The following is a 14,122-nucleotide window of genomic DNA, read 5'->3' as shown; positions in this document are numbered from 1 at the left end:
CCCGGTGGTAGTGTTCAGCATGCATCCCCAGGGACCGTCCCAGTGTGCATCCCCAGGCTTGGTGAAAGACCCTTTTCAGCGGTCACATGCTGCCTGCCCGGCAGGCTATCTGCCAGGGCTGCTGTGGCTGACTGCCTGACCAGGGGTCTCACAGGGCAGAGTCTGGGCTCTCCCACATGCCAGCTCTTCCATGGAGAGGACGCAGCCATTCTCAGCCTGCACAGACGGTGGATGAGCCGGCTGAACCCACAGCTGCACCCATCTCTTCCACTCTCCTGCCAGAGCTGCTGGCCAGCCCTGCCCTCACTGCCCACCAGGAGTCTGAGGCTGCTCTTTGAGTGACTCAGGCCTGAGGGGGCCCACACCCCTCCCACACCAGGGAAGAGGGTGGTCTCGAAGCCGGAAAGCCCCTTATGTGTCCTATCCTCTCTACCTCATTGTGGGGGATTAGTGTTAAGGGCTTCTGTAGCATTCTATAACCACATTTCAGCTAAATGCTGGAAGACACAAGTCCCCTAGGGTATGTGTCTCACAATTCACTTTATGGCATGTTATCTGCTGTCTTTTTGCCTCATCCTGTCATACAGAGGCTGCAAGGCTGGATGGATTGAAAGATTGATGTGTGGATGGATGATGGACGGACAGATAATAATTAGACAAGAGGACCCCTGAGAAGACTTTCTTCTTCCTGATTTGATTTTTGTTTCCTCTTTGGGCCTTGAGTACTGCATGGCCTCTTATTGCTTCCTTACCTCCTGGCCACACCTATTATAAAGACTCCTTTTGACAAAGTCTTCTTCAGTTATTTTCACTTGAGTGTGCTGTTTCCTATTGGGACCCTAACTGATAAAAATAAATAGGTAGATAGACAGACACACAGGCAGACAGACAGATAGCCGTCAGGTAACGTGGTAAAATTTTTAACAGCATCAAGCCTGGAATGGAATTTCTTAGATTGTAACCCTGGGTAAGATAACCATCTTGTTTCCACTTCATCGTATATAAAGTGAGGATATTAATAATAGTAATATTAATAATAGTATCTACTTCATGAGGTTCTTTTAAGAAATGAATGAGAAACAGATGTAAACGGAATAAAACAGTCCTGGGACGTGGAAAGCCCCCAAGAAATACTAACTTTTATCATTCTTTTTGCCTCAAATATCATAAGCATTTTCACATTAAGATATTTTCAAGTGCATCTTGTATAATAGCTGTGAAATATTTTGGGGGGTGTACCATAATTTATTTAACCATATCCCCCCCTTTTTTTTGAGGCAGAGTGTTGCTCTGTCACTTAGGCTGGAATACAGTGACATGATCTCAACTCACTGCAACCTCTGCCTCCTGGGCTCCAGCAAGCCTCTCACTTCAGCCTCCCAAGTAGCTGAGACTACACGTGTGCCACCACACCTGGCTAATTTTGTTTTGTTTTGTTTTGTTTGTAGAGACAGGGTTTTGCCAAGTTGCCCAGGCTGGTCTTGGACCCCTGGGCTTAGGCAATGCATCTGCGTCTTGGCCTCCCAAAGTGCTGGGGTTACAGGTGTGAGCCACCGCGCCCAGCCTAACCATATCCCTTATTGGAAATACAGGTTGTTTGTAATTTTCCTTTGTTTTAAACACCGTAAGTCCCCATCCATATCTGGTCATTTTTTTTAGGATAGATCCCCACATGTGGCCTGCTGAATTGCTTTTTGAAACCAACTATAAACAATTGCAGTCAGTTCCCATCCCTGATGATGATTCATGGTATTCTTACACAAATTCATAACACTCCTACCCCAGAAAACTTGCTGGGTAAAAATTAGAATTAGCTGTTTCTACTTGCATTTATTGGATTATAAGGTGAGGACTTTTGCATGCGCTTTGGTCATGTGTATGTTGTGTGTGTACATATTACCACCAGATCATTTTCTACTGGGGTGTATTTCCTATTGATTTGTTTGAGTTCTCTCTATGTTCAGGATATAATTTTTAACTTAATTATATTTTCTGCAAGTTATCCCAGTTGATTTTTTCATTTTAACTGTGTTGTGTTTGCTCTCTATATTAAAATGAAATCACAGGATAGTCTGGGGTTGGGGTGACTCAGTATTATCCAATGTACAGAGTGTTACTTTGCCAGACAATCAGGCACTTTACTTCTGCTTTTCTCTCCCAAACACCAGATTATTTCTCAGGGCTAGAATCTGAGCCTGCTGCATACTTTCTCATAATTTCTGTAGGTACTTAAGATGTGCATCTGGATTTTGCTTTGCAACTAAACATATAGGAAGGCTTTTCAATGATTTTCTTAAGTTAGAGGAGATGAAGTTGTCAGAATCTCTTGTTGACAACAGGAATTTCTAGCTTCTAATACTGCATTTAGATTTGGCTGACTTTTCCTTTTGTCTCCTGTCATTTTTCTTTTCTTTTCTTTTCTTTTTTTTTTTTTTGAGATGGAGTCTCACTCTGTTGCCCAGGCTGGGATGCAGTGGCATGATCTCGGCTCACTGCAAGCTCCACCTCCCGGGTTCATGCCATTCTCCAGCCTCCGGAGTAGCTGGGACTACAGGTGCCCACTGCCAGGCCCAGCAATTTTTTTTTGTATTTTAGTAGAGATGGGGTTTCACTGTGTCAGCCAGGATGGTCTCGATCTCCTGACCTCGTGATCCACCCGCCTCCGTCTCCCAAAGTGCTGGGATTACAGGCGTGAGCCACCGTGCCTGTCATCTCCTGTCATTTTTCTCCTGTACATTTTGGTTCTCCTTCCCTGAAAGACCCTCTGCATTTGGAGGCATGATCAAGGTGTTAATTGTGTCAAACTTGCCTACCCTGCTCTTTTTTCTTGCCTCCCCCTCATCCCAGCTTGTGTGGGCTTCCTGCAGGAAGAGGTAGGACCTGGAGTCAGAAAAGAGGAAAAATGGTTCAAATTTCCATCAAATCCCACTGCTTGGGAGCTAATTTAAAAAAAAAAAAAGAAAGAAAGAGGGATGCAACATGAAACCAAGCAGAAGCAAGGACTGAATGATTACGGACAGGGTGTAGAAAAAGAACAGAAGTAATTACTTGACAGCTCCAAACATCGTGGCTTCCCTGCTCTGTGTTTCGTAATTTCATGATAATCCAGGATTTCCACTCAACACGCATGTCGTGGATGCCACGCTTGTCATGAACCTCGCTGATTCGGAAACTAGACCAGACTTCTATTGGTCATAAGTGTAAGTCATGGCTCTCTAACAAAGTGCTGATAAACAAGATAGCATTCACTAATCAAACCCAGAAAGTGAAAACAAATTAGGCAAACAAATGGATAATAAAAAGTGAAAATGGGGTCTGGCTTCCAAGATGGCCGAATAGGAACAGCTCCTATCTGCAGCTGTCAGTGAGATCGACGCAGAATACAGGTGATTTCTGTATATCCAACTGAGGTTCCTGGTTCATCTTGTTGGGACTGGTTGGACAGTGGGTGCAGCCCTTGGAGGGTGAGCTGAAGCAGGGTGGGGTGTCACCTCACCTGGGAAGCTCAAGATGTTGGGGGATATCCTTTCCTAGCCAAGGGAAGACATGACAGACTGTACCTGGAAAAACATTTCACTCCTGCCCAAATACTGCACTTTTCCCAAGGTCTTAGCAACTGGCAGACCAGAAGATTCCCTCCTGTGCCTGGCTCAGTGGGTCCCACGCCCAAGGAGACTTGCTCCCTGCTAGTGCAGTAGTAGTCTGAGATCAACCTGCGAGGATGCAGCCAGGTGAGGGGTGGGGCAGGGCATTGGCCATTGCTGAGACTTGAGTTCATAAACAAAGCAGCTGGGAAGCTCGAACTGGATGGAGCCCACTGCAGTGCAACAAGCCCTACTGCCTCTGTGGACTCCACCTCTGTGGGCAGGGCATAGCTGAACAAAAGCAGCAGACAACTTCTGCAGACTTAAATGTCCCTGTCTGACAGCTCTGAAGACAGAGCCGTGGTTCTCCCAGCACAGCATTCAAGCTCTGAGAATGGACAGACTGCATCCTTAAGTGGGTTGCTGATCCCCACATAGCCTGACTGGGAGACATCTCCCAGGTGCATCCAACAGACACCCCATATGGTGGGTGCCCCTCTGGAACAAAGCTTCCAGAGGAAGGATCAGGCAGCAATATTTGCCATTCTGCAGCCTCTGCTGGTGATACCCTGGCAAACAGGGTCTGGAGTGGACCTCCAGCAAACTCCAACAGACCTGCAGCTGAGGGGCCTGACTGTTAGGAGGAAAACTAACAAACAGAGAGGAATAACATCAACATCAACAAAAAGGACATCCACACCGAAACCCCATCTGTAGGTCACCAACATCAAAGATCAAAGGTAGATAAAACCACAAAGATGGGGAGAAACCGGAGCAGAAAAGCTGAAAATTCTGAAAACCAAGCGCCTCTTCTCCTCCAAAGGATCACAGCTCCTCGCCAGCAATGGAACAAAACTGGACGGAGAATGACTTTGACGATTTGACAGAGATAGGCTTCATAAGGTCGGTAATAACAAACTTCTCCAAGCTAAAGGAGGATGTTTGAACCCATTGCAAGGAAGCTAAAAACCTTGAAAAAAGGTTAGATGAATGGCTAACTAGAATAAACAGTGTAGAGAAGGCCATAAGGGACCTGATGGAGCTGAAAACCATGGCACGAGAACTTTGTGATGCATGCACAAGCTTCAATAGCCAATTCAATCAAGTGGAAGAAAGGGTATCAATGATTGAAGATCAAATTAATGAAATAAAGTGAGAAGACAAGATTAGAGAAAAAAGAGTAACAAGAAATGAACAAAGCCTCCAAGAAATATGGGACTATGTGAAAAGACCAAATCTGCGTTGATTGATGTACCTGAAAGTGTCGGAGAGAATGGAACCAAGTTAGAAAACACTCTTCAGGATATTATCCAGGAGAACTTCTCCAACCTACCAAGGCAGGCCAACATTCAAATTCAGGAAATACAGAGAACACCACAAAGATATTTCTCAAAAAGAGCAACCCCAAGACACTTAATTGTCAGATTCACCAACGTTGAAATGAAGGAAAAATTGTTAAGGGCAGACAGAGAGAAAGGTCAATTTACCCACAAAGGGAAGCCCATCAGACTAACAGTGGATCTCTCAGCAGAAACCCTACAAGCCAGAAGAGAGTGGAGGCCAACATTAAACATTCTTAAAGGAAAGAATTTTCAACCCAGAATTTCATATCCAGCCAAACTCAGCTTCATAAGTGAAGAAGAAATAAAATCCTTCACAGACAAGCAAATGCTGAGAGATTTTGTCACCATGAGGCCTGCCTTAGAAGAGCTCCTGAAGGAAGCACTAAACTTGGAAACAAACAACCAGTACCAGTCACTGCAAAAACATGCCAAATTGTAAAGACCATCGATGTAGGAAGAAACTGCGTTAATTAATGGGCAAAATAACCAGCTAACATCATAATGATAGGATCAAATTCACACATAACAATATTAACCTTAAATGTAAATGGACTAAATGCCCCAATTAAAAGACACAGACTGGCAAGTTGGATAAAGAATCATTGCCCATCAGTGTGCTATATTCAGGAGACCCATCTCATGTGCAGAGACACACGTAGGCTCAAAATAAGGAGGTGGAGGAAGATCTACCAAGCAAATGCAAAGCAAAAAAAAGGAGGGGTTGCAATGCTTGCCTGTGAGAAAACAGACTTTAAACCAACAAAGATCAAAAGAGACAAGGAAGGCCATTACATAATGGTAAAGAGATCAATTCAACAAGAAGAGCTAACTATCCTAAATATATATGCACCCAATACAGGAGCACCCAGATTCATAAAGCAAGTCCTTAGAGACCTAGAAAGAGACTTAGACTCCCACACCGTAATAATGGGAGACTTTAACACCCCACTGTCAACTTTAGACAGATCAATGAGGTAGAAGGTTAACAAGGATATCCAGGACCTAAACTCAGCTCTGCACCAAACAGACCTAATAGACATCTACAGAACTCTCCAGCCCAAATCAACAGAATCACCACATCACACTTATTCCAAAATTGACCACATAATTGGAAGTAAAGCACTCCTCAGCAAATGTAAAAGAACAGAAATCACAACAAACTGTCTCTCAGACCACAGTGCAATCAAATTAGAACTCAGGAATAAGAAACTCACTCAAAACCGCACAACTACATGGAAACTGAACAACCTGCTCCTGAATGACTACTGGATAAATAACAAAATGAAGGCAGAAATAGAGATGTTCTTTTTGAAACCAGTGAGAACAAAGACACAATGTACCAGAATCTCTGGGACACATTTAAAGCAGCGTGTAGAGGGAAATTTATAGCACTAAATGCCCACAAGAGAAAGCAGGAAAGATCTAAAATCGACACTCTAACATCACAATTAAAAGAACTAGAGAAGCAAGAGCAAACAAATTCAAAAGCTAGCAGAAGGCAAGAAATATCTAAGATCAGAGCAGAATTGAAGGAGATAAGAGACACAAAAACCCTTCAAAAAAATCAGTGAATCCAGGAGCTGGTTTTTTGAAAAGATCAACAAAATTGATAGACCGCTAGCAAGACTAATAAAGAAGAAAAGAGAGAAGAATCAAATAGATGCAATAAACAATGATAAAGGGGATATCACCACTGATCCCACAGAAATACACACTACCATCAGAGAATAGTATAAACACCTCTATGCAAATAAACTAGAAAATCTAGAGGAAATGGATAAATTCCTGGACACCTACCCCCTCCCAAGACTAAACCAGGAAGAAGTTGAATCTCTGAATAATAGATTCTGAAATTGAGGCAATAATTAATAGTCTACCAATCAAAAAATGTGCAGAACCAGATGGATTCTACAGCCAAATTCTACCAGAGGTACAAAGAGGAGCTGGTACCATTCCTTCTGAAACTATTCCAATCAATAGAAAAAGGGAATCTTCCCCAACTCATTTTATCTGGCCATCATCATCCTGATACCAAAGCCTGGCAGAGACATAACAAAAAAAAAAAGAGAATTTTAGACCAATATCCCTGATGAACATCGATAGGAAAATCTTCCATCAAATACTGGCAAACCGAATCCAGTAGCACATCAAAAAGCTTATCCACTATGATCAAGTCGGCTTCGTCCCTGGGCTGCAAGGCTGGTTCAACATACGCAAATCAATAAACATAACCCATCACATAAACAGAACCAATGACAAAAACCACATGATGATTATCTCAATAGATGCAGAAAAGGCCTTCAGCAAAATTCAACAGCCATTCATGCTAAAAACTCTCAATAAACTAGGCATTGATGGAACATATCTCAAAATAAGAAGAGCTATTTATGACAAACCCACAGCCAATATCATACTGAACGGGCAAAAAGTGGAAGCATTCCCTTTGAAAAGCAGCACAAGACAAGGATGCTCTCTCTCACCACTCCTATTCAACATGGTGTTGGAAGTTCTAGCTAGGACAATCAGGCAAGAGAAAGAAATAAAGGGTACTCAGTTAGGAAAAGAGGAAGTCAAATTATCCCTGTTTGCAGATGAGATGGTTGTATATTTAGAAAACCCCATCTTCTCAGCACAAAATCTCCTTAAGCTGATAAGCAACTTCAGCAAAGTCTCAGGATACAAAATCAATGTGCAAAAATTACAAGCATTCCTATACACCAATAACAGACAAACAGAGTGCCAAATCATGAGTGAACTCCCATTCACAATTGCTACAAAGAGAATAAAATACCTAGGAATACAACTTACAAGGGATGCGAAGGACCTCTTCAAGAACTACAAACCACTGCTCAATGAAATAAAAGAGGACACAAAGAAATGGAAGAACATTCCATGCTCATAGATAGGAAGAATCAATATCATGAAAATGCCATACAGCCCAAGGTAATTTATAGATTCAATGCCATCCCCATCAAGCTACCAATGCCTTTCTTCACAGAATTGAAAAAAACTACTTTAAAGTTCATATGGAACCAAAAAGGAGCCTGCATAGCCAAGATAATCCTAAGTCAAAAGAACAAAGCAGGAGGCATCACACTACCTGATGTCAAACTATGCTACAAGGCTACAGTAACCAAAACAGCATGGTACTGGTACCAAAACAGATATATAGACCAATGGACCAGAACAGAGGCCTCAGAAATAACACCACACATCTACAACCATCTGATCTTTGACAAACCTGACAAAAACAAGCAATGGAGAAAGGATTCCCTATTTAATAAATGGTGCTGGGAAAACTGGCTAACCATATGTAGAAAGCTGAAACTGGATCCCTTCCTTACAACTTATACAAAAATTAACTCAAGATGGATTAAAGACTTATATGTAAGACCTAAAATGATAAAAACCCTAGAAGAAAACCTAGGCAATACCATTCAGGACATAGGCATGGGCAAAGACTTCATGACTAAAACACCAAAAGCAATGGCAACAAAAGCCAAAATTGAGAAATGGGATCTAATTAAACTAAAGAGCTTCTGCACAGCAAAAGAAACTATCATCAGAGTGAACAAGCAATCTACAGAATGGGCGAAAATTTTTACAATCTACCCATCTGACAAAGGGCTAATATCCAGAATCTACAAATAACTTAAACAAATTTACAAGAAAAAAACAACCCCATCAAAAAGTGGGCAAAGGATATGAATAGACCCTTCTCAAAAGAAGACATTTATGCAGCCAACAGACATATGAAAAAATGCTCATCATCACTGGTTATCAGAAAAATGCAAATCAAACCACAATGAGATATCATCTTATGCTGGTTATAATGACAATCATTAAAAAGTCAGGAAACAACAGATGCTGGAGACGATGTGGAGAAATAGGAATGCTTTTACACTGTGGTATATTAGTTCAACCATTGTGGAAGACAGTGTGGTGCCGCCTCAAGGATCTAGAACTAGAAATACCATTTGACCCAGTGATCCCATTACTGGGTATATACCCAAAGGATTATAAATTATTCTACTATAAAGACACATGCACACATATGTTATTATAGCACTATTCACAATAGCAAAGACTTGGAACCAACCTAAATGTCCATCAATAATAGACTGGATTAAGAAAATGTGGCACATATACACCATGGAATACTATGCAGCCATAAAAAAGGATGAGTTCATGTCCTTTGCAGGGACATGGATGACGCTGGAAACCATCATTCTCAGCAAACTATCACAAGGACAGAAAACCAAACACTGCATGTTCTCACTCATAGGTGGGAATTGAACAATGAGAGCACATGAACACAGTGCGGGGAACATCACACACTGGGGCCTGTCGGGGGGTGGGGGACTGGGGCAGTGATAGCATTAGGAGAAATACCTAATGTAAATGATGAGATGATGGGTGCAGCAAACCAACATGGCACATGTATACATATGTAACAAACCTGCATGTTGTGCACATGTACCCTAGAACTTAAAGTATAATAATAATTTAAAAAGTGAAAATGACTATCACATTAGAAAAAGAGGAAAATGGTAAAATTATAGCATTCTCACAGGTTGGACTATGATGCCAACCTGTGAGCCCAATTATAACTATGGTTCATAATTCCCTGTTTCCAGAGAATTTTTTATGACAAGGGGAAATATCCGTGGCATAATGTTGAGGGAAGAAAGTAGAATGCAAAACTGCAGACATGCTAATTGTGTGATGCCAGGTATTAAATATGAAACCCAGAGAACACTTACACATATTGGGGCTTTGAAAAAAAGACTGGAGGAAATTACATTGAGGGTTTTTTGTTTTGTTTTGTTTTTGAGACCAAGTTTCACCCTTGTCACCTAGGCTAGAGTGCGATGCACTCTCAGCTCACTGCAACCTCTGCCTCCTGGGTTCACGCCCAGCTAATTTTTGTATTTTCAGTAGAGACGGGCTTTCACCATGTTGACCAGGCTGATCTCAAACTCCTGACCTCAGGTGATCTGTCCATTGTGGCCTCCCAAAGTGCTGGGATTACAGGCATGAGTCACCATGCCTGGCCAACATCGAGATTTAAATGGCATTTTCTCCAAGTGATATGTTTTCTTTTTTTCTCTCTTTTTTTTGAGACAGAGTCTTGCTCTGTCACCCAGGCTGGAGTGCAGTGGCATGATCTTGGCTCACTGCAAGCTCCGCCTCCTTGGTTCCATTGATTCTCCTGCCTCAGCCTCCAGAGTAGCTGGGACTACAGGTGTGTGCCACCACACCTGGCTAAGTTTGTTTGTTTCTTCCTTTGTTTTGAGATGGAGTCTCGCTCTGTCACCAGGATGGAGTGCAGTTGTGCGATCTCCGCTCACTGCAACCTCCACCTCCCGGGTTCAGCCTCCCTAGTAGCTCCCTGCCTCAGCCTCCCTAGTAGCTGGGACTACAGGCACGCGTCACCATGCCCAGCTAATTTTTGCATTTTTAGCAGAGACGGGGTTTCACCATGTTGGCCAGGATGTTCTCAATCTCTTGACCTCATGATCCGCCTGCCTCAGCCTCCCAGAGTGCTGGGATTACAGGCGTGAGCCACCATGCCCAGCCTTTGTATTTGTAGTAGAGACCAGGTTGTAGAGACAGGGTTTCACCATGTTGGCCAGGCTGGTTTCAAACTCCTGACCTCAAGTGATTTGCCTGTCTCAGCCTCCCAGAGTGTTGGGATTACAGGCAGGAGCCACTGTGCCTGGCCTCCAAGTGGTATGTTTTCTTTTTGACACTTGTCTGATTTTTTTTCCCCAAAAATTTCATTTACATTTATTTTCTTTATTGTTACCTTATTACTTTATTATTATATTTATTTTCTTTATTGTTTGCTTATTAGAAAAGAGGAAAAGGAATGTCATTTAAATATTGTAAGACAAAAAATTGGAAGTTTGTTTCTAAGTTTTCAAGTTGCAACTTTAAACCTGGTTTATTCTTTTAGCTTGTGAGATTGGTTTTACTGGACCTTGGCACTTGGAGGCTGGGCACTAGAGGAAGCGCCAGGTAAGTTGAGAATTTTTGTTTTATTTCAAATGTTAAAAACAAGGATTTGGAAAATCACAAAATGAACGATAAAAAATGCAAAACAAAGCAAACTATAAATAACAACTCTTACCAAAGAGTGTCCACAATTCACATTAATTCCCAGTGCCTGAAATCATTCAGTTGATGCTAGAACCAAACACTGGCCTCTATTTTGTTAATATATGAAGGTTACAATATATTTTTATTGTTCTACAGTTAGGTAAGTGTCTCATTCTTGAAATATTTAAATAATTAACACACATCAAGTAATGCAACTGTCTCCCAGGCTGGAGTGCAATGGTGTGATCATTTCTCACTGCAGCCTCAAGTCCCTGGGCTCAAGCAGTCCTTCCACTTCAGCCTCCTGAGTAGCTAGGACTGCAGGTGTGTCCCACCAGGCCTGGCTAGTTTTTGTGTTTTTTACAGACAAGGTTTTGCTAAATTGCCCAGGTGGGTCTCAAACTCCTGGGCTCAAGTGATCCTCCCACTTTGGCCTCCCAAAGCACTGGGATTACAGGTGTGAGCCACCATGTCCACCCTTGGAACTGTTTAATTACCCTTTGAACTAAAGTCTCTATGTTCACCAAATTAGCATATTTGAATTATATTCCAGAGGTGTGGTCCCGAGGCTATATTAATTTTCTTTTTTTTTGAGACGGAGTTTCACCCTTGTTGCCCAGGCTGGAGTGCAATGGCATGATCATGGCTCACTGCAACCTCTGCCTCCCAGGTTCAAGCGATTCTCCTGCCTCAGCCTCCCGAGTAGCTGGGATTACAGGCGCCTGCCACCACACCCGGCTAATTTTTTGTATTTTTAGTAGAGACGGGGTTTTACCATGTTGGCCAGGCTGGTCTCAAACTCCTGACCTCAGGTGATCCACCCACCTCAGCCTCCCAAAGAGCTGAGGTTACAGGTGTGAGCCACCGCACCCGGCCCCAAGGTTGTATTTCTAATGTGAAAATAAATTCCAGCATTATTGGGTGCCTTGTGTCATAATTGTCACTCAATTATTATTGCTATTTGTTGCTTGTTTTAAATTGCGAGGGAAAATCAGTGAGAAGACATTGAAGCCAAATTAGGAAAGGGGGCTGCCACTCACCAAGGAATTGAAGACAGTGGAAGTGTTTGCCAAACCTAATACTGGGCAATAATTAACTTGAAAAAATTTTGTCTTAAGGCAGGACAAGCTGCTATAGCCCCCTGGGCTTAGCAGAGGAAGGTCTGGGCTACTGAGAAGGCTCTTGACTTCCCTACTGGGTTTCTGACAACTTCAGTGGAGGGAACCTTGGTGTCATTTTCCCTTCACCTGAAAAAGGTTAATGGGTGCTGGGGGTTGGGGAGGCAGTGGTTGAGGAGGCGGGGCAGGGCACAAGGAGGCTTTCCCTATCACATCTCTCTAAGATTAGCATGTCCTGCATCAGGCAAGCAGAGGAGAGCCTCCACAAACCTATTTCAAGGCTGATATGTGTGAAAGTGTATGAAGTTGCTTGTCTACATAACAGAGCTTGGTCAGACTGAAGGATTAGCTTTTCCAGAGAAATGCAGCCAATGATAAAACCTGGAGAAGAACTCCAAGTCTTCATTAGCTCACCTATTCTCTGCCTTCCATAAAGCATGTCAGTAGTTAGACAAAAATTTAAAGACAGCCTTTATTTTTCCAGGTATCATTATGATGGAATCTGTATCAAGAAAAGCTCTTTCTTCTATGCCCAGTATTGCTACCTGATAGGTGAAAAAAGGTATCACAGGTTAGTAACTATCATTTTGGTACTTTGGTCTTGGGTCACAAGCCTGGTGAATGTTAGAACCACTCAGGCCAAGTGTGGTGGCTCACGCCTGTAATCCCAGCACTTTGGGAGGCTGGGGTGGAAGAATCGCTTGAGTTGAGTTCAGTAGTTCAAGACTAGCCTGGGCAACATGGCAAAACTCCATCTCTACTAAAAAATACAAAAGTTAGCCAGGGATGGTGTTGTGCACCGGTAGTCTCAGCTACTCGAGAGGCTGAGGTGGGAGGATCACCTGAGCCTGACAAGGTCCAGGCTGCAGTGAGCCGTGATCGCGTCCCTGCATTCCAGCCTGGGTGACAGAGTGAGACCCTGTCTCAAAATAGTAATAATAATAATAAATTAATAAATAAAAGAACCATTCATATTTTAGTTGTATCTAACTGAATTTTTGGTTGTTCTGTCTTTAAGTCCTCCTTAAGGAAACACACATATCACATCAACATTTAACCAATGCCCCTTTGTCAGCCTCTGGCAATGTCATTGGCCAGAGAAGTGCATTTCTGCTTCATTTCCTTAAGACATTTCTCATTTTGACTGTCATCCAGTTGCCAAAGCCATTTTTCACCGAGTCTATCCTTCTCAACCTTTCTGCAAAATTGGACACAATTGGGCACCTCTCTCAAAGCTTCCTTTAGCCCTCAGGACTGTGTCATCCAACACCCCCCACCCCAGCCCTGAATCCTCAGTCTCCTGCTCTTTCCATTCTCCAGTAAGCTTGGGCTTTCCCCGAGATCTCATCTTGATAATCGCCATTACTCTTCCTACCGTTTGGCCCCAGACATCTCATTCTTTTTTATCTTTCACCTGTGGCCTCCTGCAGGTGGATGACTCCTGAATCCTCACTGGTCCTGACCTTGCCCACATCCTAGGCATTCCTCCCTGGCTCTCTACTGGACATTTCCATTTAGATGACCCACTGGTACCTCACACTCAACATATGGAAATCTAAATTTAGCCTCTTCCTCCAAATTGTCTCTGCCCCTTGATTTTCTTAGTTCAATCTTGATACCAAGAGATAGAACCTATACAAAGTGTCACTCCAAAGCCACCCCTGACCCCCGTGGGTCACAAAGCCTTGTTAACCTTTCTCTTTAAGTTCTCCTGAACTCACTCTTTTTGGTAACCAATATCTCCTTTAATCCTTTGTCATCTTACACTGAAATTATTTTCAGTGATCCCATATGGCCTCCCCCTCCTCAGCCTCTCCCTGCTCTAAACACAGCTACCAGATGAATCCTCCTAAAATTCTACATTTGCTTTGTCTCTTTCCTGCTCAGAAACACGTAAGTGCTTGTTCTTACCTGCTGGATAAAGACCAACCCTAGGCTGGTGTTAGCCAAGTTCCTTCTGACTCCACTTTCCAAC

The 14,122-nt window shown here is 42.8% G+C and overlaps 1 protein-coding gene across 15 annotated transcripts in view; it reads left to right on the top strand.

The window, feature by feature from the left end:
• The window catches only part of LOC100437960 (DNA-binding protein RFX8), a 103,071-nt gene that overhangs the window by 37,455 nt on the left and 51,494 nt on the right, over positions 1-14,122 (top strand). For 6 of the 15 annotated variants that reach the window (XM_054547286.1, XM_054547292.2, XM_054547293.2 and 3 more), the window contains 2 exons: positions 10,887-10,948; positions 12,632-12,718. The exons of 5 other annotated variants lie outside the window; for them this stretch is intronic. In XM_054547286.1, the coding sequence (XP_054403261.1) occupies positions 10,887-10,948; positions 12,632-12,718 (149 nt within the window). Of the gene's footprint in view, positions 1-9,197; positions 9,213-10,886; positions 10,949-12,181; positions 12,286-12,631; positions 12,719-14,122 lie in introns of those variants that run through there. 4 more of the 15 variants (XM_054547287.1, XM_063713350.1, XM_054547301.2 and 1 more) reach the window with 3 other exon arrangements.

The sequence above is a fragment of the Pongo abelii genome, chromosome 12 (assembly GCF_028885655.2).
Source record: "Pongo abelii isolate AG06213 chromosome 12, NHGRI_mPonAbe1-v2.0_pri, whole genome shotgun sequence".
In the NCBI taxonomy this organism is placed as follows: Eukaryota; Metazoa; Chordata; class Mammalia; order Primates; family Hominidae; genus Pongo; species Pongo abelii.
Note: the sequence above shows the minus strand (reverse complement) of the source record. Positions and strands in the feature narration are given on the sequence as shown.